This window comes from Oncorhynchus tshawytscha, linkage group LG09, assembly GCF_018296145.1.
Source record: "Oncorhynchus tshawytscha isolate Ot180627B linkage group LG09, Otsh_v2.0, whole genome shotgun sequence".
Classification (NCBI taxonomy): domain Eukaryota; kingdom Metazoa; phylum Chordata; class Actinopteri; order Salmoniformes; family Salmonidae; genus Oncorhynchus; species Oncorhynchus tshawytscha.
Window position 1 is genome coordinate 72,710,007 of NC_056437.1, and position 26,622 is coordinate 72,736,628.

The following is a 26,622-nucleotide window of genomic DNA, read 5'->3' on the forward strand; positions in this document are numbered from 1 at the left end:
TTATCTATTGTTGCAATAACTTATCAGTCCAATAGAAATTAATTAGCATACTTTCTAGGAAGCCTATTTTTAATTTGTCAGTTGACTTTGCCAGTTTTGTTTTCCATGAGGGTGTTTTCTGACATACTCCACTTGAAGAACATACCATCTGAGAAGCAACCATATAGACTTCCAAGTATCAGAATTCCTTCTGGAATGTGGGTCATGTTCATTCATTCCATCATAGGGTGTGAAATACTGACCATCTTGTGGCAATCATTTTGTGCGGTCATATATATTATTTTATAAAGTATATTTTCAAAGTTTTAGGATTTTAAGATTAGTTCCACACACCAGAACACACACACACAGTAATTTCAAATCAGAAAAAAATGTGTTTATTTAGATAGTGTTATTGTTGCTCACATTGAAATGTCTACATCTTTAACAAGTACAGAAAAAAAGAATGAAAACAAAAAGTGGAATAAAGAAGAATAGTGCGATTAGAGTTCATTCTTGCCATGGCACTCGTCTATTGACCATAGAGGATAGATAGACTTGGAGAAGGAAAGTATGGTCACTCCAGCCAGACAATGGAGGGAGTAGGTGCCATATGTCTCAACACTTTGTCCAACAAAAAGAGATTCAAAACAACTACTATATATTAACAGTTGGTACCGATTGAGACACTCAACTGTGACACTACAACAAAATGTATTCCGCTGACACAAGCAATCCTGCAGTTGGAGAACAGATGTGATGGAAATAAAGAAAACTGTTTATTAGGCTGACATTATCAATGAGTATATGATGATAATGACATTCTGAGGGTGAATATTTTTATATTCAAATGTGTCATTCCATTTCAGCTGGAAGAGAGAGAGAGAAAGAGAGTCACTATGTATTGTATTGTCTGTATTGTTTTTCATGAGAATATGAAAAACACAGTTTTCCAAGTCATGACTGAAAGGTTACTAAACATTGTGACAATTATTCAACAGAGAGAGACCATATACAGCTAAGTTGATTAATAGGTCTTTACACAGGAAATGATTTAAACAAACAAATAATAAGAATCTGATTCTGTATACAAAATTAATACATGTTTTTTTCTCACAAAAAAACTAAATTGGACTACTTTTACAAAAGCATGGCATCCTCACATACACCCCGAGTACATGATTGACACAAATAGCTTTGATGGGCACCAAAAATAACTTCAAATGCATCACAGATAAATGTTTCAAATGCATTACAAATCTAGATCATTTCAATTATATAGATGCATATTATCTGAAGGCCTATTCAGTGCACAGTTTATTGTATGTAAATTCATGTCGATATATACTCTCTGGTTATTCTACATCCCCTATCTTGCCACAAGATGGCAGCAGCTGCTCACTTCTTCCAAGAACAAGATCTCAATATGATTAGGCTGCAGAGATATCCAATCTAGGCCAGAGTGAAATTTGATACACATAATACAGGTCTTTGTGATTTAAAAGGAGCCTGTATTATCATATCTGCACAGTAATGGAGCAGCTTTAGAATATAGTCTGGACCGATAGTCAGAGACTAATGATATCTCCTCTGTGTGTGTGTGTGTGTGTGTGTGTGTGTGTGTGTGTGTGTGTGTGTGTGTGTGTGTGTGTGTGTGTGTGTGTGTGTGTGTGTGTGTGTTCTATACTGAAGCTGTTCATCAGCATTTGTCCGTTTACAGTTATTTTGAGTGTCTTGTGTAGTTATTATTTCTAGCCATTATTCCATTGCTCTGTAACATTAAAGAGCAAAGCTAGAAATTAAGAAGTGAATGAATGGTTCCCCTGACATGGAAGAGAAGACTAGCGTTGTAGTGAGGGACCTCAAGGTCACAGTTACCTTGGTGACCTTGCCCTATCCACTAGTCTCATTAGTTCTAAGGAGCCACTCCTCACCTCTTCACAAGGGCAATATCTATTACGCTCTCTCTCTCCCCCTCTCCCTCTCTCTCTCCCTCTCCCTCTTCCTCTCCCTCTCCCTCTCTCTCTCTCTCCCCCCTCTCCCTCTCCCTCTCCCTCTCCCTCTCCCTCTCCCTCTCCCTCTCCCCCTCTCCCTCTCCCTCTCCCTCTCCCTCTCCCCTCTCCCTCTCTCCCTCTCCCTCTCCCTCTCCCCTTCTAGAATAATGTACAGATTTTTTTGCTCACAGATTTGCTAACAGTACCTACATTCATTCATTTAATTTGAATATGCACCATTCAAACTTAGAAGCTCTCTTTCTCACTCACACGTTCACACATTAAACCACTCATTCATTCACTCAATCATTCACACATCTGCAACCATCCATCTCTCCCTTCATTTTTTTTTTGTTTAGTGTTAAAACTTTACACTTTTGCGCACTTTCTTTGCCTTCTCCTCTGTCTTTTCTTCTGTCTTTTCCTCTTCTTTCTCTTTCTCTTCCTCCTCCTCATCCGGCTTCTCTGATTGATCTGTGGTGCTGGTCGCTTGGGGGTCTAAGGAGACAAGAGGTGATGTCAAAGAACAGCAGCACACACTGGTCTCCTTCAAATCAAACCACTAACCTTTTACACAAGTAAGCTTGATGACTACTTAGATTTGTGGATTTTGATGTTTCAGAAAAGACATGCAGGGAAGGTAAACAAACAGCACTAGGGAAAAGAGGTTGATCAATTTATGGGACATCATAATAACTCTACTCCCAAACCAGTCTATGGTAATCTGGTTCTACCTGTCATTTAATGGTCAGACATGTGCCTCCTGTGAGTGTGTGTGTAGAAATACATGTGTGAGGAACATGGTATACAGGTCTGAATCATACCAGTACATATGAAAGATTCTTCTGCATAAATGTGCATGTGTATGCAGGCCTAATTAGGCAATTGCTCTCGTGAGGATAATCACACCCTACTTCAATGTATCTTTAAGAGTCCCTGTTTAGTGATGTGTGACACTACAGCCACTCTGCAGCCGTGTTTTGCTTTCAAACGACAGATTTACAGAAAAACGATGACAGTAATATCCAATGAAACAGCGTTTAACGATGCTACAGGAGAGATTTCACTCGGAAGCTCTGCCATCTGGGCTGGTAGCCCAGCATCAGTACTGATGCCAAAGAGAAAGCAGATAGACTGTTAGCCGTGGCTAAGCATCTCTGGCCCCCTGACTGGCACAGGGAGGTCTGCTGTGCTCTCTGATAGATTTGGTGGAGTGATGCTAATATGTGCTAATATAATACCACTGCTACTTGTCGCAGAGAAGAGTTTATCCTGCTGTTTTGAACATGGCATAGTGCAACATTCATCCCATTTGACTTAAAAGTGGGCACTGAATAACAATGGCTATACACACAGCTAAACATGTAAGCCAGTTACACCATTGGTCAAAGCATCAATGTGATTATATGAGTGAGTGTATATAGTGTGTTACTAGTTGACAGTGTATGAACTCCCTATCTCACCAGCAGCTTTGGTGGGGAATCTCTCCTCCCTCTCCTCATGACAGGGGTAGTCGTCGTACTCCTCCCCCTCAAAGGGGTCTTCCAAGGGGGGGTAGACACCCAGGTTCTGCATGTGTGCCTCAGCCATCTTCTGGACGGCTGGACGCACACATACACAGGATACACAGGAACACACACAGGGACAAAGGGAGAGAGGGATAGGTTGTTTGGGGTTTACCAGGCTTCAACACTGCAACGTTACCATGTGTCATATGGGCTTTCAGATGCATGCCAGACAGACAGATAAGCAGCCAGCCAATCACCCAGCAAGACAGACAGACATACAGACAAATTTAAAGGCAGAACAGCCAGCACTTTCATGTTTTGTAGTAATGGACTGGTATAATACATGTGTGTCCTATATATACACGTCTTTACTCTTTCCTGCATTTGTTTTTATCCTTTCATTTCTCCTTTCTGGTCCTCTGTTCTTTTGCTCTCTAAAAAATGTTGACTCATCCTGCTCTCTCTTAATCCCACTCTGTCTAAGTCACCTTGGGGTGTCTCTCTCTCTCTCAGCTAATGAAGAATCAAATACTGATACAGGAATACAGACTGGGTTATTATAATAACACTCTACACGCATATAGTAATCCCCCTTTAATTCTTTAATTAACATCTACTGACAAGCCTCCAAATATATTTTTTTCTGGTCTTACTAGCACATGGTCTATGTTTATGGCTCGGCGTGAAACAACAAGTATGAAGCAACATTTAGAACTCACTCGGTCTGTCTGTCTGTCTGTACCCCTCTGTCTGTCTGTCTGTCTGTCTGTCTGTCTGTCTGTCTGTCTGTCTGTCTGTCTGTCTGTCTGTCTGTCTGTCTGTCTGTCTGTCTGTCTGTCTGTCTGTCTGTCTGTCTGTCTGTACCCCTCTGTCTGTCTGTCTGTCTGTCTGTCTGTCTGTCTGTCTGTCTGTCTGTCTGTCTGTCTGTCTGTACCCCTCTGTCTGTCTGTCTGTCTGTCTGTCTGTCTGTCTGTCTGTCTGTCTGTCTGTACCCCTCTGTCTGTCTGTACCCCTCTGTCTGTCTGTCTGTCTGTCTGTCTGTCTGTCTGTCTGTCTGTCTGTCTGTCTGTCTGTCTGTCTGTCTGTCTGTCTGTCTGTCTGTCTGTCTGTACCCCTTTGTCTGTCTGTCTGTCTGTCTGTCTGTACCCCTTTGTCTGTCTGTCTGTCTGTCTGTCTGTCTGTCTGTCTGTCTGTCTGTCTGTCTGTCTGTCTGTCTGTCTGTCTGTCTGTCTGTCTGTCTGTCTGTCTGTCTGTCTGTCTGTCTGTCTGTCTGTTTGTCTGTCTGTACCCCTCTCTGTCTGTCTGTCTGTCTGTCTGTCTGTCTGTCTGTCTGTCTGTCTGTCTGTCTGTCTGTCTGTCTGTCTGTCTGTCTGTCTGTCTGTCTGTCTGTCTGTCTGTCTGTCTGTCTGTCTGTCTGTGTGTCTCTATCTGCAGCTGTATATGCTCCTTTGGTAATCCTGGACAATCCAGAGCTGCACAGACTCACACTCAGTGACTCACAGCTCTCTCTCTCTCTCTCTCTCTCTCTCTCTCTCTCTCTCTCTCTCTCTCTCTCTCTCTCTCTCTCTCTCTCTCTCTCTCTCTCTCTCTCTCTCTCTCTCTCTCTCTCTCTCTCTCTCTCTCTCTCTCTCTCTCTCTCTCTCTCTCTCTCTCTCTCTCATATATATATATATATATATATATATATATATATATATATATATATATATATATATATATATATATATATATATATATATATATATATGTATATATATGTGCATAGAAGCAAAACATGTGTATATAGTTCCATAGAAGAAATCCCTCTTGCACGTGTATACAGTATAGTACCTACTCTTATAAAGATACTCCAACTGATTGACATGACTTGTTTTAATTATTTTGTCACGTGTATCTTACCCCACTGCCCCCATTTCACAAAGAACATAATCAGGAGGCAACATAACAGTAAAGCAAGGTAAACACAGTATCAACACAGGGAGAATTCACCACACAGAGGACATGTATACACTACTTACTCAGTCAGTTATACGCTTACCTTTCAGGGATGGTGGCTGATACACATTTGGGTTGACTCGCTTGGGCTTGAGTATCCCATTCTCTCCTACAATCCACTGTGGAAGGAAGAACAAGTTGAATGTAGCCTACAGTTTTGAAATAACGCAACCATTCACATGACTATAGGGTGACATGCAGTTATCCTCTGAGGCACTAGGGGGCGCTCTGTTACCTGATGGGTGGACTGATCATCCTCAGGGGAACACTGGTCTGCCACTCTGAACAGTGTTGCAGGTGTAGGCCGCCGGCGCCGGATCTAGACACACACGAGAGAGAAGAAGAGAATCGGGTATTTCTTTTTTGGGGTGTAAGCCATCTCATCAGCGCTTGTAATGTGTCCAGTTCTCCTAATTTGACTCCAGGCAAGGAGTCAAGTCTGAGTACTGTTGGGGTAGGCCAGGGGTCAGAGTTTAGGGGTCAACAAGACATCATCAGAACAGAAGACATCCAATTATGTCACATAGATCCCTTTTCTGCAGTTGATTGACCAAAGCGTCCTCTAGTGGCCTCATGGGTGCAATGTTATTAGTATTTTTCATAATTTCATAAAAAACAGGGTTTTTTTCCACAAAAACTCCTGTGTTTCTATGTCAAATGGTTTTTGTTATATTTCAGTCTTCTGTGATGTTTGTAAAGTGTAATATTGGGATGCAAACTCACATTTCAACTATATATATATATATATATAGAAACTCTCTGTGTGACCCTGATTTAGCCCACTTAACAGAGCACCCCCCGGGAGAAATCAGTATCACTCTGAACTCTACTTTAGTCATTACATACATTTTACTTAGTACATGGTTGATATATACATGGTTGATATGGTACAAACATAGTTTGCCAATCAATATGCATGTGCCTGTGGCTATGAACAGTAGTTTGATGCAAAACTATATCACTCAAGCAAACAAGTCTGTGAGCATAAATTCACGCTTGCATATCTGCAAAAAAAATATGTAGAAATAAAAAATAAAACCTGCGACTAATTGATAAAACATGTTTCCAGTGAGGGCCCTATAGTAGGTATTACTGCCCTCCTCTCTCCCCCTCTTTGCCCACCTCTTGCCCCTCCTCTCTCCAGCCTCTCTAGACCAGTGGCAGGCAGACTGGAGCTCACTCCCCTCAGGCTTCCTGAGGCGGCAGGCAGCCTAGTGGTTAGAGTGTTGGGCCAGTAACCAAAAGGTTGCTGGATCGAATCTCTGAGCTGACAAGGTAAAACTCTGTTCTGCCCCTGAACAAGGTAGTTAAACCACTGTTCCCAGTGGGCTGTCATTGTAAATAAGAATTTGTTCTTAACTGACTTCCCTAAAATGACTATATGTACATTCTCTGTCCCAATGGGTAACCTGCTACCCACTCTAACTGGGTGCTCACAGTACGCTGCAGACGGCTCTCTCATTCTGTCAACACTGGCATTCTTAAGCTACAGTACAAGGTTCATTAATTTGACCATGGAAGGAATGCAGAGAGAGGGTCAAGGAGAACAGGGCCTTCTGTTCTGTAGTTTTAATTCCAGGTAGAACCCCACTGTGAAGGTTTGGCAACAACACTCACAGTGCATTGACTCGCGAACACAGTCTCCCACAGTCTAAATAGATCAAGCAGAAAACAGTTTGCAAACTAGCTGTGGTAAGTTGTTTTGGATACATGCATTCAGGTCAGATGAATAGTGCACTACTATAAGGATGGAAGCCTGGAAAGTCAAACAGAGAAGTTCATGACAAGTCTCCTCACTGGGCACACAATTGGGTAATATTTAGTACGTTGATTAATGAGATTCCAACCTATTTTCACCCACTCAAAAAGACAGCCAAAGGTTTGTTGAATTCCCAATGTGTTATCAATATTATTTTTAAACATCTAAAACAGAGGTTCTTTTTTTTTTTACATAATGTTTTGGGGGGGAATATTACTAACAACAGATTAAATTACTTTTGGCCAAGGATCTGTGGAATACGTTAAACATATGTAAAACAACACAATGTAAAATTATGAATCAATCCAGTCAAATCAAATCAAATGTTATTTGTCACGTGCTTCCCCCCCCAAATTGTTTTTATTTGCACTGTAATTTAAAACTGCAATGTTGTATCTCTGTGTTGAATTGCAGGATATTAGCTTTAGAGCTGCAACAGTAAAAAAAAACATCTTTCCCATGACAACATGTGTAGAATGACAGGAAATTAGATTGAAAACTGCTGAACATTTGAAATGTTCTTTCCCTGGGCCCGGGACGTGGTTCATCCAGCCATGTACTGCAGACGTCATAGTAAAACCTTTTGTAGGCTGTTGTTAACGCATTCCAGTTGTGTTCTGATTACGAACGAGTCTCTGATGAATTTGCTAACACAAAAGGGGTCCCCAGCCCCAAAAGGTACAACCAAATTCCAATGAAAAGATCAATGCCTGATATTTGGTTTAGTTGTCACTTATATTTGTGATCACTGCGCTTTCAACCATTTAAAAGCACATTCAAATTCAAATGGGAATACAATGTTAGATGTTTTGTTTATTTCTACAACAAATGAATGTGTTATCACTGTGTTTGATCTAACAACATGACCAAATGACCTGGATTGCAGTTAGTTGAGAGGACATGGTGCAAGGGATCAATGCTGTTTGAGAGTCTATGCAGATTATTATAGCAGTTGTGAAGATTTCCACAGACCTGCAAACCTGAACATACACGCTTTCTATGAATACATAAGAAGACATTTATTGTTACAGTAACCTCAAAATGTGGCCACTCATTTTAAGGTTGAAGAAATATTGTCACATTAGTTGGTAAGATAACCTTCACATTAGGCTATTTGCTGTCTTACAAAAGTAATGTTGAATCGTGTTTGGTAGACAATGCAACCAAATATCAACTTTTTAAGGAGATGTATCTTCTGTATGGATAGCCCCATCGGTGCCACTGAGCCTGGCTTTAATTCCAGCTTGTCTACAAATGAATTAACAATTGATATGTTGGATTCCCATTTTCATTTCAACCAAAAATCAAAATACAGTTTGATTTGACTTCATCTTTATTCTTTAACTTTTATTTTTGGTTGAATGGAGAAGTGAATCTAACATATTTATTACTAGCACATTGGTAATAGACAGTGACAAATATTAAAGCTAAGCAGTGTTGGGCTTGGTTAAAACTCTGGATGGGAGAACTACGAGAAAGCTGTAGATCAAATCAAATCCAATGTTATTGGTCACATGCAGATGTTATTGCGAATGTAGAAAAATGCTTGTGTTTCTAGCTCCAACGGTGCAGTAATATCTAACAATTTCACAACAATACACACCAATCTGAAGTAATTATGGAATTAATGGAATTAAGAATATATAAATATTTGGACGAGCAACGTCAGAGCGGCATAGACTAAGATACAGTAGAAAAGTATAGAATACAGTATATACATATTAGATGAGTATGCATAATAATGCATAATATGTAAACATTATTTAAGTGACTAGTGTTGGTTAGTGTTGGTTAAAGTGGCCAGTGATTTCAAGTCCATGAACATAGGACAGCAGCCTCTAAGGTGCTCTCCAGTAGGAGGTGCTGCCCGGACTACTGCTTTCTATCTTATAGTGGATATTACGTCAAAGATGACGTTGTTTCAAAGGTGTAAATTAAACATATTTTATACAAGGTTTGTCTATGTTGAATATTGGTTACCATGACCACATAATTCTGTGGTTGAAATTTCACCTTCAAAACAACAGTTTACACTGACAACCTTTTTCAAATCCAATGTATTTTCCACATAGACAACATATCACAATACAGAAATCGAAAATCATAGACAAACTAACATAGACAACCCACCCAACTCACGCCCTGACCATACTAAAACAAAAGACAAAACAAAGGAACTAAGGTCAGAACGTGACAGAAACCATGTTGATTTAACCCGTTTGTAACCAGCGGGTTCTCTCTAGACCCGCCAACCTTGGCCTGAACCTTTGCTCCTCTCTGTTTATGGTGCCACACAACATCAGTAGCACTTCTCTATTTTCCATGAAGTTGCTCTCTGGATGTGTTCGTGTTCGAGCCTGTGGATCTCATTCCTCTGGTTAACCAGGGCAGACAGGGTCTTCATCCCAAATGGCACCCTATTCCCTACATACAGTAGAGCACTACGTTTGACCAGAGCCCCATGTGCCCCGGTCAAAACTCTGGTCAAAAGTAGCACACTATAGAGGGAATAGGGTTCCATTTGGTAAACATCCTGGGTCTGGGAGCTGTGCGTTGAAGCAAGCAGGTCACTGTTGCCAAAGCACAGGCTTGGTGGGCCACACAACACATCATAATCTCCTCATGAAGGTTCTGTATATGTATCCTCACTTCCCCTCTATCCCTCACTCTCACTCTCTCTCATCCCCCACTTCCAATTCCACCTCATCCTCTCCTCCCTTTATCCTGTTCACCCCACATATCATTCTTCATTCCTTGACAGTGACATGACATTATCCTCAACCCCACTCGTCTGTTTCTTTACAACCTTCTCTCTCAACCTCCCCCTCTCTCTCCTATCGTTTTCCTCTTTGTCTCTCTCCCCTTTCCCCACATCACCGGGCTGTGCGCACCGGGTTCTGTAATCTCATTATGGCACTCAGCTTGAATGCCGTCTCTCCACTCCCTCAGTGGGAGACATCCCAGCAGGGCCCCCTCATTGTGTGACCCCCTACGTCTCCATCTCTCTCCACTGACATGGTGAGAGGCCCTGGTTGTTGCTGTGGCTGCTGCTGCTGCTGGTCAGCCTGGCTCATACCTGATATCTCTGCTGGGTAAAACCAACCCCCTTGCCTGCCCGCCTGCCTGAGGTAGTGGTGGAAGAGTGGGTAAGACAGAGCACAGCAGACCAGATGCTAACCAGGCCCATGTCCCAGCTACTATACTGGGATGCTTCGTGGTCTCATACATAGTACCAATCTAGGTATGTAGAGGACTCTGGTGTGACTCTCATAGTACAAATCCAGGTATCTTCCTAGGGCTCTGGTGTGACTCTCATAGTACCAATCCAGGTATCTTCCTAGGGCTCTGGTGTGACTCTCATAGTACCAATCCAGGTATATTCCTAGGGCTCTGGTGTGACTCTCATAGTACCAATTCAGGTATCTTCCTAGGGCTCTGGTGTGAGCTCTGAGATGTCGCTGTTCTTTAGAGGAAGACAGAGGAGAGAGAAAAGAACAGTGATGTAGACAGAGCAAGATAAATTAAAATAACAAATGTCAAGGGAGCCCAAAAAGGTAGAGAAGTCAAGCGGAGAGAGAGAGAGAGAGAGAGAGAGAGAGAGAGAGAGAGAGAGAGAGAGAGAGAGAGAGAGAGAGAGAGAGAGAGAGAGAGAGAGAGAACGAGAGAGAGAACGAGAGAGAGAGAGAGAGAGAGAGAGAGAGAGAGAGAGAGAGAGAGGGAGAGAGAGAGAGAGAGAGGGAGAGAGAGAGAGAGAGAGAGAGAGGAGAGAGAGAGAGAGAGAGAGAGAGAGAGAGAGAGAGAGAGAGAGAGAGAGAGAGAGAGAGAGAGAGAGAGAGAGGAGAGAGAGAGAGAGAGAGAGAGAGGATGAGAGAGAGAATGAGAGAGAGAGAGAGAGAGAGAGAGAGAGAGAGAGAGAGAACGAGAGAGAGAATGAGAAGAGAGAGAGAGAGAGAGAGAGAGAGAATGAGAGAGAATGAGAGAGGGAGAGAGAGAGAGAGAGAATGAGAGAGAGGAGAGAGAAGAGAGAGAGAGAGAGAGAGAGAGAGAGAGAGAGAGAGAGAGAGAGAGAGAGAGAGAGAGGAGAGAGAGAGGAGAGAGAGAGAGAGAGAGAGAGAGAGAGAGAGAATGAGAGAGGGAGGAGAGAGAGAGAGAGAGAGAGAGAGAGAATGAGAGAGAGAGAGAGAGAGAGAGAACAAGAGAGAGAGAGAGAGAGAATGAGAGAGGGAGAGAGAGAGAGAGAGAGAGAGAGAGAGAGAGAGAGAGAGAGAGAGAGAGAGAGAGAGGGAGAGAGAGAGAGAGAGAGAGAGAGAGAGAGAGAACGAGAGAGACAGGGGGATAAGAGCAAGCATATGTGTTTTTGCCCTAGAGCTGAAAGGGTGTTGCTGGATAATTGAGGTCATTATGGTATAATAAAAGGATTTATACAGTATATGTGTGTATGTGTGTGTGTGTGTGTGTGTGTGTGTGTGTGTGTGTGTGTGTGTGTGTGTGTGTGTGTGTGTGTGTGTGTGTGTGTGTGTGTGTGTGGACCCTCAGAGTGTGTGTGAGAGTGACTCAGCTCTTACTGACATAACAACTGGCCTTCCCGTGTTAATGAAGAGACGGTGACGTTTAACCCTAAACCTCTTTACCGTCACTACTACCTGTAGACTACTAGAACTGCTAGAGTGATTAATACTAGGGCTGCTAGAGTGATTAATGACTTCCTGTAATGGACCAATGAATGGCGTCAAGTTGCTTCCAGGAAAAGGTCACCATCGATTATAGAGAAGGTGAGTATATACAGCTATAAACGCATAGAGGGGTCAGGGTGAGTAACAGCTATTGTGACAGGCATCAATGCACAGTGATTATGCACACATGCCATTTCCAAAGAATAATATGCACCGTGTTTACGGGTCAACACACAGACACACAGCTGGCATTTCTCGTACACACACACATCCGGCTGGGTGACGGTGGCAGCAGGGCGGATGACGGTGGGAAAGGCCAGATGACATAACACACAGCCACTTGTAATTTTCCAGTCTTTCAATCACCCCACCCCATAAGATCATCTGTGACCTTCACACTTATGCTTTTATACTGGGGCACAGCATGTGAGATTACTCCTGTTATACTTTACACCCCCACCCCTCTCCCCCCTCTCCAACTCTCCTCAGTTGCAGCCATTGTTCAGTATCCTTAAGTATCAGTCCCACTGTTTCTGGCCTCTCAGCAGCTATGCAGAGCAGGAATGCATCCCAAATGGCACCCTTTTCCATATTTAGTGCACCAGAGTGGGCCCTGGTCAAAGGTAGTCCACTATTTTGGAATAGGGTGCCATTTGGTACACAGACATGGGCTGATGATGAGCTGTCACAGGGCCACTCATGGGCTCCACAGGTGGGGCTACAGCCGGTATGTGTCCCCACGGGACTCTCTGTCCCCCACAGAGCCTACAAGCACAGGGGGAATATTACAGCTCTTAAGCTTCAAGAGAGCCAGGCCGTCATTATCAATAAGGTGCTTGACTGACTCACCTGGTTAAACTAAGGTTAAATGAAAAGGAGACCTTATTTTAACAGAAGGTGGGTCAGATACATGCTGATCTAGGGTAGGTGTGTGTGTGTGTGTGTGTGTGTGTGTGTGTGTGTGTGTGTGTGTGTGTGTGTGTGTGTGTGTGTGTGTGTGTGTGTGTGTGTGTGTGTGTGTGTGTGTGTGTGTGTGTGTGTGTGTAGTGGAGGCTGCTGAGGGGAGGACGGCTCATAATAATAGCTGGAGTGGAGTCAATGGAATGGTATCAACCAAGTCAAACATATGGTTTCCATGTGATTGATACCACTCCATTGACTCCATTCTAGCCATTATTATAAGCCACCCTCCCCTCAGCAGCAGTGTATGTGTGTGTGTGTGTGTGTGTGTGTGTGTGTGTGTGTGTGTAGAGCTGTAGTGATGGTGAACGGAAAAAAAGCGTTTTGAACCTACTTAGATTTATGCGACTTTCACACCTCCCCCTTGGATGTGTCACATCTGCTCCTGCTACTCCCTCTGGTGTTCATCCGGTGTCTTCTTGACCTGCAGTTACTCCCCCTGTACACTCTCTCTCTCCCTCTGTGTGATTATGTGGTTGAAGACAGGTGGGCTAGAGTCAGAGCAGATCCCTACCAGCTGTAACTCGTTCCATAATCAAGACCTCTACAAATACTGTCCTGCCACTTCCACTCTGCCAGATCGTAAACTCTGCTCAGTCAGTTCATGATTCTAGCCAGTTATTATTACTCAATATCCTGTTACTCTGCTGTGTCTGTTTCCCTGCCTGACACCGTTTATCCTCTCATTGCAGTTACTGCTCTGGCTTCTGTTACACATCTCACCACCCAACTACCTTGCTCTGGATTTTACTCACTATCACTACCTTGGATTCCCTTCAGGACCTGTTTACCCTGTTCTACTCAGCCAACTCTAACCTCAGTCTCCACATCTGGTTTTTCTGCAACTCATCTGAGCTAACCCGGATCTGCACTCCATATCTCTCTGTGCAACAATAAATATTTTGGTTAATTCATCCCTGTTTCCTCATCTGGGTCTGCTCTTGGGTTCCCCTGTGTCGCTCTGCTTAACAGTATGATCTGGCCAAGAGATGAACCCAGCAGACTCCACTACTATTTCTTGATGGTCAAGGCACCCTTCTGAGCAACATGACCAAGCCCTGAAAACCCTGCTGGAGAACATCAAGGAGTTTTCACAGAGCCTGTCTGACCTACAGGTCCGAACCTCCGCCCAGAGCTCACAAACAGTGTCAAGTCCCTCTTTTCCGTCCTGGGAGGCTTTTTTTCTGACTCATGACTGATGGTAATCTTGGCGCTTGCAGAGCATTTCTTGTGCAACGTTCACTAGTATTTGAGCAACAGCCCTACTCTTATGCTAGTGAACGAGCAAAGATGTATTTTTTAAATTGGCTGCCTTTGGGGAGCAGCATTTTCCTGGGCCACTGTGGTGTGGGAGAGACAGTCACTTATCTGCTTCTGATACAGTGGATTCACAGATGAGATGAGGAAGGTCTGTGGAAAGGATGCTGCTAAACAACTTCTGTCCCTTTGTCAAGGCTCCCAGAGTGTGGCTGAAATTACATGCGAGTTCCGCAAACTCGCTGCAGAGAGCGGCTGGAATGACGAGGCCCTTCAGGGAGCATTCCGGAACGAACTCACTGAGACCCTCAAGGATGAGTTAGTGTCCAGAGAGGAGCCTGATGGACTTGACAAACTCATTTCTCTCACTATCTGTATTGACAACCATCTCCATGAGCGTTGGAGGGAGAGGGGAGGTAGAGTTGCATGTCCCATAACATCTGCTTCAGTGCCTTGCTCACTTTCTCCAACTGCATCACATCTCCAGGCATGTTCTAATCCTGAACCCATGCAGCTCGGCCGGACCCATCAATCTCCAGACGATAGGCAGTGGCGTATCAGTACTAGGAGCTGTCTATATTGTGGCCAGGTTGGTCACCGGGTCTCCACTTGTTCCCTGTGTCCAGCAAAAGAGGGGGATCAGCAGTAGTGGGGGATATACTATTGAGCCAAATCGCCTGCCCATTTCCCAGACACCTGCTTGAGGCCAATGTTGTGTGGCAGAGCCAGGCTTTTCCTCTGCCTGCTTTCATCGATTCTGGTGCCTACGAGCGCTTTCTGGACCGAGGGGTCGTAAATCAGTTGGGTCTGGACACTGTTTCGCTCACTTCACCTCTGGATGCCAATGCTCTCAATGGCAAGCTACTGTTCCTGTTATCCTGCGTCTCTCTGGAAATCACCAGGAAAAGATCAGTTATCACATAATCGAATGTTCTCACTCACCTCTGGGCCATCCATGGTTAAAGCTACACAACCCACAGATTGACTGGTCCACCGGAAGGCTAACTACTTGGCATACATTTTGTCATTCTAATTGTCTACATTCTGCCCTTCCTCCTGCCTTGTCTGCAACCCAGTCCATTCCAGAACCCCCAGACCTGTCTTCTGTTCCTCCAGAATATCACGGTCTAGCTCCTGTATTCAGTAAGCACCATCTCTGCCGCCTCATCGGCCATACGACTGTGCTATCGAGCTTAAGCCTGGAGCTCCCCTCCCTAGTAGCAGGTTGTATAACCTCTCTCGCCCTGAGCAAGAAGCCATGGAAGAATACATCCAGGACTCACTGGCTGTCGGACATATCCGGCCTTCCTCTCCAGTGGGTGCTGTGTTTTTTTTCGTCAAGAAAAAGGATAGATCACTGAGGCCATGCATAGACTTCCATGGGTTGAACAGTATCACTGTCAAGAACAAGTATCCCTTGCCACTCATCAGTGCTGCTTTTGCCACCTCCATGGGGCCACAGTGTTTACTAAACTTGACCTCCGGAATGCCTACCACCTTGTCCGCATCAGTGAAGGGGATAAGTGGAAACCGGCGTTCAACACACCACTTGGACATTTTGAGTATTTGGTCATGCCTTTTGGTCTCACTAACGCCCTTGCTCTTTTTCAGAGCTTATTAATGATGTCCTGAAAGATGTCATTGGGTGTTTTGTTTTTGTCTTTGTGGATGACATTCTTATTCTTTCGAAGGACCTTTTGAGGCTCACAAGCAACACGTTCTCCAAAGGATGTTGGAGAATAAGCTGTTAAGGTCGGAGAAATGTGAGTTTCATGTTTCCTCTGTCCTTCTTGGGTTACATTATTGCTCAAGGACAGCTATGAATGGACCCTGCCAAGGTTAGGGCAGTCACAGAGTGGCCTGTACCTGGTAATCTGAAGCAGTTAGAGCGTTTCCTGGGGTTTGACAATTTTTATAGACTATTCATCCGTGACTACAGGAATTTGGCAGCTCCTCTCACCACTGACCTCCGTTCCACTGGTCCCCTGAGGCAGAGGCAGCGTTCTTGGAACTCAAGCACCGCTTCACTTCTGCTCCAATCCTTACCCAGAACTCCAGTTCGTCAGAAGCTCCCTCCTTGTGCCTTCTTGTCCCGCAAGCTCTCACCTGCAGAGAAATTGACATGGGTAACCGGGAACTCCTGGTTGTTAAGCTGGCTCTTGAGGAGTGGCGTCACTGGTTAGAGGGTTCGGTCATTCCCTTCATTGTGTGGACGGATCACAAAAATCTAGTCTGCATCCAGACCGCCAATCGTCTGAACTCTCGGCAGGCCAGGTGGGCATTGTTTGTTTTTTTGAAGATTCAACTTCACACTCACTTATCGCCCCGGATCTAAGAATACCAAGCCTGATGCCCTCTCCCGTCAGTTCACCGCAGAAAACACAAGTTCCGAGCTAGAAACATTATGGCATCGTTGCGGCTGTCTCCTGGGAGATTGAGTCCCCTGTTCGTCAGGCTCAGCTGAACCAGCCTGATCCTAGAAACGGTCCTTGTAAGGCTCTGTTTGTGCCAGATTCAGTTCGTTCTGATCTTCAATGGGCACATTCTACTCACCTCACCTGTAACCCTGGCATGAACCGGACTGTTGCCTTCCTGCGTCAGCGATTTTGGTGGCCCACCATGGAGAGATACTTGGGAATTCATCTCAGCGTGCTTGGAACAAAACCTCCACCAAACCTCCACCTGGTCTGCTTCATCCTCTTCCCATACCCAGTCGCCCCTGGTCACATACAGCTTTGGACTTAGTCACTGGCCTTCCCCCATCGAATGGTAACTCAGTCATCCTAACTATTATTGACTTTTTCTCAAAGCGGCTCACTTCATTCCCCTCTCCAAGCTTCCTTCATCCCGGGAGACTGTGGACCTGTTGGTATCCCATGTTTTGCAGCTGCATGACATCCCTAGTGACATTGTTTCTGACAGAGGATCCCAGTTTACATCCCAGGTATGGAGAGCCTTCTGCACAGCTCTGGGTATTAAGGTCAGCCTTTCGCCTGGATATCACCCCCAGACCAACAGCCAGACCGAGCGTGCCAACCAGGAGTTGGAAACTGAAACATGCTGTGTGAATTCGGCTAACGCTTCCTCCTGGAGTGCCCAGCTACCCTGGGTGGAATATGCCCACAACACCCTCATCAACGCCTCATCAGGTATGTCTACCTTTAAGTGTGGCTCTGAGTTACCAACCTCTCTTGTTCACTGCCCAAGAGGTCGAAGTAGCAGTGCCCTCAGTCCAGGACCACATGCGCTTTTGTCGCACTTGGAGGAGGGCCCAGGCTGACCTTTGTGCCTCCACCAGGACCCAATCTCAAGCTAACCGTCGACATGCTTCAGCCCCAGTCTACACTCCAGGTCAAAAGGTATGGCTTTCATCTAAGTACTTGCCCCTGAAAGTGGTTTCCAAAAAACTAGCTCCCCGATTCATTGGCCCCTTTAAGATTGATTGTGTCATAAACCCCTCGGCTGTTCATCTGAAACTCCCAGACTCTCTCAAAATTCATCCCACCTTCCATGTATCCTTAATTAAACCAGTCGGATCCTGTCCACTCCTGCAGCTGCTCCTCCCCCCCCTCGGCTCATCAACGACCATCCTGCCTATACTATTCGGCGGCTTTTGGATGTGAGCCGTTGGGGCTGCAGTTGGCAGCATCTGGTGGACTGGGAGGGATACGGGCCTGAGGAGCCCTGCTGGGTGCCCCGTCGTCACATTCTGGATCCCTCCCTCTTCCAGGATTTTCATACCTCACACCAAGACAAGCCGGGCTGTGCACCAGGTGTCGTCCGTGGAGGGGGGTACTGTCACATCTGCTCCTGCTACGCCCTCTGGTGTTCATCCGGTGTCTTCTTGACCTGCAGCTACTCCCCCTGTTCTCTCTCGCCCTCTTTGTGTGGTTGGAGACAGGTGTGCTGGAGTCAGAGCAGATCCCTACCAGCTGCAACTCGTTCCATAATCAAGACCTCTACAAATACTCAGTCCTGCCACTCCCACTCTGCTCAGTCAGTTCATGATTCTAGCCATTTATTATTACTCAAGATTCTGTTACTCTGCTGTGCCTGTTCCTGACACCATTTATCCTCTCATTGCAATTACTGCACTCCATATCTCTCTGTGTAACAAATATTTTGGTTCATGCATCCCTATTTCCTCATCTGGGTCTGCTCTTGGATTTCCCTGTGTCACTCCGCTTAACAGGATGTTTCTATTCCGTTCTCCTAAAAAAACGTTGGCACTAATGGGCTGTGTGAGTCGACTCAGTGATGGTATTTTAATCAGTAGCATCGAGGTATGGAAGATTATACTGAGCTGGTAGGACCAAGTCAAACCTGCACTGGGCACAACAACCCTTCTCTGCTCCTCACTCCTGCATTCAATGTGTGACAATGACTCAGGTAGGATTCATATGCCATGGTTGACGTGTGTGTGTGTGTGTGTGTGTGTGTGTGTGTGTGTGTGTGTGTGTGTGTGTGTGTGTGTGTGTGTGTGTGTGTGTGTGTGTGTGTGCATGATTTTGTGCTTGTGTGTGTGTGTGTCAATGCATTGAAAAGTTTGGACACCTACTCATTCAAAGGTTTCTTTATTTTTACTATTTTCTACATTGTAGAATAATAGTGAAGACATCTAAACTATGAAATAACACATAGAATGTAGTAGTAACCAAACAATGTTAAAGAATGCCAGTAGTCTGGGTAGCCATTTGATTAGATGTTCAGTAGTCTCATGGCTTGGGGTTAGAAGCTGTTTAGAAGCCTCTTGGACCTAGACTTGGCACTCCAGTACCACTTGCCGTGCAGTAGCAAAGGGGACAGTCTATGACTAGGGTGGCTGGAGCCTGACAATTTTTAGGACTTTCCTCTGACACCGCCTGGTATAGAGGTCCTGGATAGCAGGAAGCATCGCCCCAGTGATGTACTGAGCCAAATGCACTACCCTCTGTAGTGTCTTGCGGTCGGAGGCCGAGCAGTTGCCATACCAGTCAACGGTGCAGTTGCCATGCTCTCAACGGTGCAGCTGTAGAACCTTTTGAGGATCTGAAGACCCATGATAAATCTTTTGTCTCCTGAGGGGGAATAGGTTTTGTTGTGCCCTCTTCACGACTGTCTTGGTGTGCATTTTTGGACAAATAATGTCCCCAAAGTAAACGGGCTATTTTGTCAGGACAAGGTGCTAGAATATGCATATAATTGACAGCTTAGGATATAAAACTCTAAAGTTTCCAAAACTGTAAAAATATTGTCTGTGAGTATAACAGAACTGATATTGCAGGCGAAAGCCTGAGAAAAATCCAATCAGGAAGGGACTCTTATTTAGAAAGCTCTGCGTTCCTATGCGTCCCTATTGAGCAGTGAATGGGATATCAACCAGATTCCTTTTTCTATGGCTTCCCTAATGTGTCTAGTCTCACAATACATAGATTCAGGCTTTTATTTTGAAAAATGAGCCTGAACGACAACATTGTGTCAGTGGTCAGCTGGAGACTCTGTGTTTTGTGCGTAATAGACAAATGCGGCCATTGTTTCTCTCTTTCCCACCTGTCCCGGTTGATATATTATCGAATAGATATTTGAAAAACACCTTGAGGATTGATTATACAAAAAAAACGTTTGCCATGTTTCTGTCAATATTATGGATCTAATTTGGAATATTTTTCGCCGTTGTCGTGACCGCAGTTTCCGGTGGATTTCTCAACCAAACGTGAAGTACAAACGGAGGTATTTCGGCTATAAAAATAATCTTTATGGGACAAAATGAACATTTGCTGTCTAACTGGGAGTCTCGTGAGTGAAAACGTCCGAAGCTCATCAAAGGTAAACGATTTCATTTGATTGCTTTTCTGATTTTCGTGACCAAGCTGCCTGCTGCTAGCTAGGCATAATGCTATGCTATCGATAAACTTACACAAATGCTTGTCTTGCTTTGGCTGTAAAGCATAATTTCAAAATCTGAGATGACAGGGTGATTAACAAAAGGCTAAGCTGTGTTTCAATATATTTCACTTGTGATTTCATGAATATTTTCTAGTAATATTTTTTGTCCATTGCGTTATGCTAATTAGTGTCAGTTGATGACAATTCTTCCGGATCCGGAGGGAGTTCCAAGAGGTTAACAAGAATGGAGCTTAGTGCGACTATCATTTGTTTTTCAACAGGACAATGACCCAACACACATTCAGGCTGTGTAAGGGCTATTTGACCAAGAAGGACAGTGATGGAGTGCTGCACCAGATGACCTGGCCTCCACAATCACCCGACCTCAACCAAATTGAGATGGTTCGGGGATGAGTTGGATCACAGAGTGAAGGAAAAGCAGCCAACAAGTGCTCAGCATATGTGGGACCTCCTTCAAGACAGTTGGAAAAGCATTCCAGGTGAAGCTGGTTGAGAGAATGCCAAATGTGCAAATCTGTCATCAAGGCAAAGGGTGGCTACTTTGAAGAATCTGTTTTACACTTTTCTGGTTACTACATGATTCCATATCTGGTATTTCATAGTTTCTTCACTATTATTCTGCAATGTAGAAAATAGTAAAAATAAATAAAAACCTTTGAATGAGTAGGTGTGTCCAAACTTTTGACTGGTCGTGTGTGTGTGTGTGTGTGTGTGTGTGTGTGTGTGTGTGTGTGTGTGTGTGTGTGTGTGTATAGAAAAAGAGAGAGTGTGAGGGTTAGCACCCCTTGCATTTCTGAGTGTGGTGCAGATCTGGCTGATGTGGGTTTGCTCTCCAGAGGCGGTCCTCGTAGATAGGCCAGCCTATTAAAAGACAGCAGTAGAACAGCCTAAACTAGATCTGAGGACCCCCAGTGGACCCTGCATAGGCGAGAGAGAGGCTCTCTCTAGCTAATGCTGCTAAAACTAAGCAGAGCTCTACTACATCATACCAGCCAACCATCTCTAAAGGGAGACACTATATCCACCCAGCACCTGTAATGCCAACACAACACAATGAGAGACACCCACCCATGTTATACTCCCCTGTCAACCCTAGGGGGCTGTCCTCCAGGTGTATGGTAGGTACTACTTCATTACATTAGCCCATCTCATTAGCCCAGTGTGTGGCAGATCCCAGATATAGAGGTGGACACAGCACTTTGGTCCCATAAAACGGCATTCCATCCTTGTCTCTCTCACTGTAATGATTGGGCCATAATTCAACTCAAACGCACATAGATTTACAAGTGATTGATATACTATACAATTAGGATGCCCGGCCTCACACAGACACGCATGGGCTACACTGACCGGGAATAGTGTTTGCATATGTGCATGGCAACTTTTATGCAATTAAAAGTATACTTACGTGTGCAACCAGGCACGCACTCACAACTGAGGAGTGACTAACCAGCCATCCAACCTAACACTGTCAAACACAACTCATTCAAATCTCTCTCTCCCACAAGCAGGTCAATATCCCATCTGCTACTATTTTCTCTCTCTCTAATCCACACTTCCATCTCTGTCCCCCTCTCTCTCTTTAACCCCTTCATCTCTGCTCATCTCTGATTAAGAGCACATAGCTGCAAAGCCTCATTCACCCTCTGCTATCACAGCTCTGTGTCTGCCTGGACTCTAAGGCAGCAGGACTCACTCTATTCAATTCTTCAGTGGTATCACCCTTCCTCTCCGTGTCAGGCCCTGGAAGAGCCCAGACAAATGAAATGGTTGGACCTTTAGGTCACGCTAAGTGCTAAAGGAAATGACACAATAAAGTGACATGTAATCCTTCCCTTTGTGCACTGCGATTATTTTTCTATTAAGAGGCATTAGCAACGCGGCAACACTTCTGTCAAGAACAAAACCATCAAAGGTTTAAATCAAAAGCCTGGTGGTGCTGACGTGGTTTGGAAACTCAGCACAGACCGAAAAGTCATGAAATTCTTTTGGTGACAGATAACAAAATATAACAGAGAAATAAAGAACATCTCTCTCCCTACTTGAACAGAATGCTGCTGGTATTATGAGCTTATGAACTAAAAAGAACTGAAACACAAAAAGACATTGATGATCATCGTGTTTGAAGGAAGAGACGTACAGCACATGCGGGCTGCATGTGGATAGAAGATTGTTTACACAAAGTTCCAACCTGCAAACTGAAATAGGGGGTCAAAGCATCCCTATAGCCAGAGCGGCACGTCTTGCTCTTCATTGTAGTCAGAGAGCTAATATTAATACTATGCATGCCAATCTCTCTTGGCTAAGAGTTGAGGAAAGACTGCCTCACTTCTTGTTTTCATAAGAAACATTAATGTGTTGGAAATTCCAAATGTTTTGCATAGTCGACATACACACAGCACTGACACACACACTTTGTAAGGATCGACACAGGAGATGAGAAGCAGGTACAGCGAGCAAAGGTTTATTAGCTGACAGACATGAAATGGAACAGGAACAGCATCTGGACAGGAACACAAAACAACAATTAATGCGGACACAGGGAACACCACCGAGGAACAGACAGATATACATGGGGTAATCAACAATGTGATGGAGCCCAGGCGAGTCCAATGAGTGCTGCTGCGCGTAATGATGGTGACAGGTGCGTGTAAAGAAGGGTAGCCTGGCACCCTCGAGCGCCAGAGAGAGGGAGCGGGAGCAGGCGTGACACACTTACCCCACCAGACATGCCACCAGGGGTCTTTTCACAGTTCCCGGGTCCAGAACTAATTCAAGGAAATGTACAGTATTATTCAGAGCCAATAGTGCATGGAACTCCCATCTTAAATAGTGCAAGTGAACAGCAAACCTGGTTTCAAGAAACAAATAAAGCAACACCTCACGGCACAACGCCTCTCCCCCATGTGACCGACCTGTGTATGTACTGACATGTATGTCAGTGGAGGCTGCTGAGGGGAGGACGGCTCATAATAATGGCTGGAATGGAGTCAATGGAATGGTATCAACCACATGGAAACCACATCTTTGATGTGTTTCATGTTTTTAAATGTATATAAATTGTAAAGTATTTTATCTGTAATGTATTTTTCGTTATGTGTCGGACCCCAGTAAGACTAGCTGTCGCCATTGATGTCGGCTAATGGGGATCCTAATAAATTAAACAAAACATACTGTCTCCATGTACCTCTTCTTAAACCTTAACACACCTACCTATAGGAACCTCAGCCCTTTTCTCTCTAGCTCCTCTAACATCTAAGAATCATATACAGTACAGTAGCTACACAGCTCTATTTTATTTGTAATTTTTCATTTAACCTGTAGTTAACTAGGCAAGTCAGTTAAGAACAAATTCTTATTGACAATGACGGCCTACCCGGGCGACGCTCTGCCAATTGTGCGCTGCCCTATGGGACTCCCAATCACGGACGGATGTGATACAGCCTGGATTCAAACCAGCGACTGTAGTGACGCATCTTGCACTGAGATGCAGTGCCTTAGACAGCTGCGCCACTCGGGAGCTCTATCATGTCACACCTCTGTCAGATCCACTCACACTCGTCACAGTGTTACAGTAGAATATATGATGATATCAGGCACCATTCACTGGGATTCGATGAGTAACCAGCAAACAGAAGAGAAGAGACAGAAGAGACAGGAAGTAATTATAGCTACTGGCAGTATGATGTCACACCTACCCCAGTAACCATCATCACCCAACTGCCCACCCCACTACCCATCCTCACTGACCTACCCACTGCACTACCCCACTGCTCAGTTAATTAGCCATCGGTCAACAGTCAGTCGAATACAAACACAGGACTGTTCCACTGTTTTACCTTCGTCCTTTCTTATACATACACTAAGGGGTCGATTCCATCCTCATCGTGGAAGATCCGCAGTATAGTGCGGTTGAAATGGAAGGGTTATTTCCGATTGAGCTGACATATGCATCGGGAACATTGCCTTTAAATTCCAATCGCGCTATACCTTGGATCAATCAATCAATCAAATGTATTTATAAAGCCCTTTTCACATCAGCCGATGTCACAAAGTACTATACAGAAACCCAGCATAAAACAACAAACAGTAAGCAATGCAGATGTAGAAGCACGGTGGCTAGGAAAAACTCTAGAAAGGCAGGAACCTTGGAAGAAACCTAGAGAGGAACCAGGCTCTGAGGGGTGGCCAGTCCTCTTCTGGCTGTGCCTGGTTGAGAATATAACAGTACATGGCCAAGATGTTCAAACGTTCATAGATAACCAGCAGGGTCCAAAATATTATTAGAATGATCACAGTGGTTGTAGAGGGTGCATGAGTAAACGTCCGTTGGCTTTTCATAGCCGAGCATTCAGAGTTAGAGACAGCAAGTGCGGTAGAGAGAGAGAGTCGAAAACAGCAGGTCCGGGACAAGGCCATGCCTCGAACAAAAGAGATCTCAGAGACCTAAGATGAAGAATTGTTGACTTGCATTAAGCTGGAAATGGTTACAAAAGTACCTCTAAAAGCCTTAATGTTCATCAGTCCACGGTAAGACAAATTGTCTATAAATGGAGAAAGTTCAGCACTGTCGCTACTCTCCCTAGTAGTGGCCATCCTGCAAAGATGACTGCTGGAGCTCAGCGCAGAATGCTCAATGAGGTTAAAAAGAATCCTAGAGTGTTAGCTAAAGACTTACAGAAATCTCTGGAAGATGCTAACATCTCTGTTTACGAGTCTACAATACGTAAAACACTAAACAAGAATGGTGTTCATGGGAGGACACCACGGAAGAAGCCACTGCTGTCCAAAGTAAACATTGCTGCACGTCTGAAGTTTGCAAAAGTGGATTTTCCACAGAGCTACTGGCAAAATATTCTGTGGACAGATGAAAATACAGTTGAGCTGTTTGGAAGGAACACACAACAGTATGTGTGGAGAAAAAAAGGCACAGCACACCTAGATCAAAACCTCATCCCCACTGTAAAGTATGGTGGAGGGAGCATCATTGTTTGTGGCTGCTTTGCTGCCTCAGGGCCTGGATAGCTTCCTATCATCGATGGAAAAATGAATTCCCAAGTTTATCAAGACATTTTGCAGGAGAATGTTATGCTATCTGTCCGCCAATTGAAGCTCAACAGAAGTTGGGTGATGCCACAGGACAACGACCCAAAACACAGAAGTAAATCAACAACAGAATTGCTTTAACAGAAGAAAATACACCTTCTGGAGTGGCCCAGTCAGTCCTGACCTCAACCCGATTGAGAAGCTGTGGCATGACTGCAAGAGAGCAGTTCACATCACATCCCAAGAATATTGCTGAACTGAAACAGTTTTGTAAAGAGGGATGGTCCAAAATTCCTCCTGACCGTTGTGCAGGTCTGATCCGCAACTGCAGAAAACTTTTGGTTGAGGTTATTGCTGCCAAAAGAGGGTCAATCAGTTATTACATCTAAGGGTTCACATACTTTTTCCACCCTGCACTGTGAGTGTTTACACGGTGTGTTCAATGAAGACATGAAAACGTATAATTGCTTATGTGTTATTTGTTTAAGCAGACTGTGTTTCGTCTATTGTTCTGACCTAGATGAAGATCAGATCAAATTGTATGACCAATTTTTACAGAAATCCAGGTATTTCCAAAGGGTTCACATACTTTTTCTTGCTACTGTAAACCCAGACCCATGTAGGCAGTTATTGGTCCTGGTTCTGACCCAACCCTCTGATCCACTCCTGGTAGGATCAGCTAGCATGACAGATCCAGAACCCCCACCACTGTTGTTTGCAACAGATCTGTAAGATCATAATCCTTCTTCTCTCTCTCCCCTCAACGGAAATGGTACTGCTGTTATAGTCACAGCAGCAGGGTGCACTGCTGAGAGCCTGTAGCTCACAGGCTGACTGGCTGGCTGGCTGACTGACTGGAGTGGATGGGTAGTACAAGAGTGCACAAGACAGCCTACTAGGTAGATGTGCATGTTTAGAATAGGGCCTGAGATTATGTAAATTAATGCATTTTACTGAAATTATATTCAGAGGCATTGGGTCATCATTTCACAGGATATCATGTTAATTCCTATGGAGTTGACATTTAGATAGGCCGTGCTAGGTGTGATTTATGGAGAGCGCTGTTGCAGTGTTGTATATGTGTGTACCCAAATCCAACAGGCAACAGGGAACTTGTTTATCATAACACTGGGTTGGGTGGTGGCATTTTAACAGCACACACACACACACACACACACACACAGACATGTTACATCATAATAAGCCCTCATGCTCTTGAAGTGCTCTCTGGTTGATCTTTTGATGACTGCGTACAGTGTCATCACACCACAAATCACTCTGCCTACTTTCAATATTTGTGCTTTACCTGTTTATACAACACCTGCAGACTCACAGAGGACAGGCACACACACACACACACATAAGTATGAGTGCATACAGTCACACAAAAGGAATAGGTCTTCTATACTACACAAGAGAGAAACATTCATATTGACTACAGTTAAATAATGAGAGAGAGTAGCCACATGGAAAACATTGATCATAGGAAGCATGTAAAGGACAACAGAATGTCAATCAGCCTGAGTTTATTAATAGTCTATCAATGAGTTTCAATTAAAAAGAGG

The 26,622-nt window shown here is 44.4% G+C and overlaps 1 protein-coding gene across 1 annotated transcript in view; it reads right to left on the reverse strand.

Annotated features, from left to right (window-relative positions):
* Window positions 1-354: 354 nt before the first annotated feature.
* Window positions 355-26,622, reverse strand: part of LOC112258630 (protein phosphatase 1 regulatory subunit 1B) — a 35,420-nt gene continuing 9,152 nt past the window's right edge. The window contains exons 3-7 of the mRNA XM_024433142.2: window positions 5,712-5,795; window positions 5,520-5,595; window positions 3,437-3,574; window positions 2,359-2,471; window positions 355-848 (exon numbers count right to left, since the gene is read on the reverse strand). Of these exons, the coding sequence (XP_024288910.2) occupies window positions 762-848; window positions 2,359-2,471; window positions 3,437-3,574; window positions 5,520-5,595; window positions 5,712-5,795 (498 nt within the window). The 3' untranslated portion in view covers window positions 355-761. The remainder of the gene's footprint in view (window positions 849-2,358; window positions 2,472-3,436; window positions 3,575-5,519; window positions 5,596-5,711; window positions 5,796-26,622) is intronic.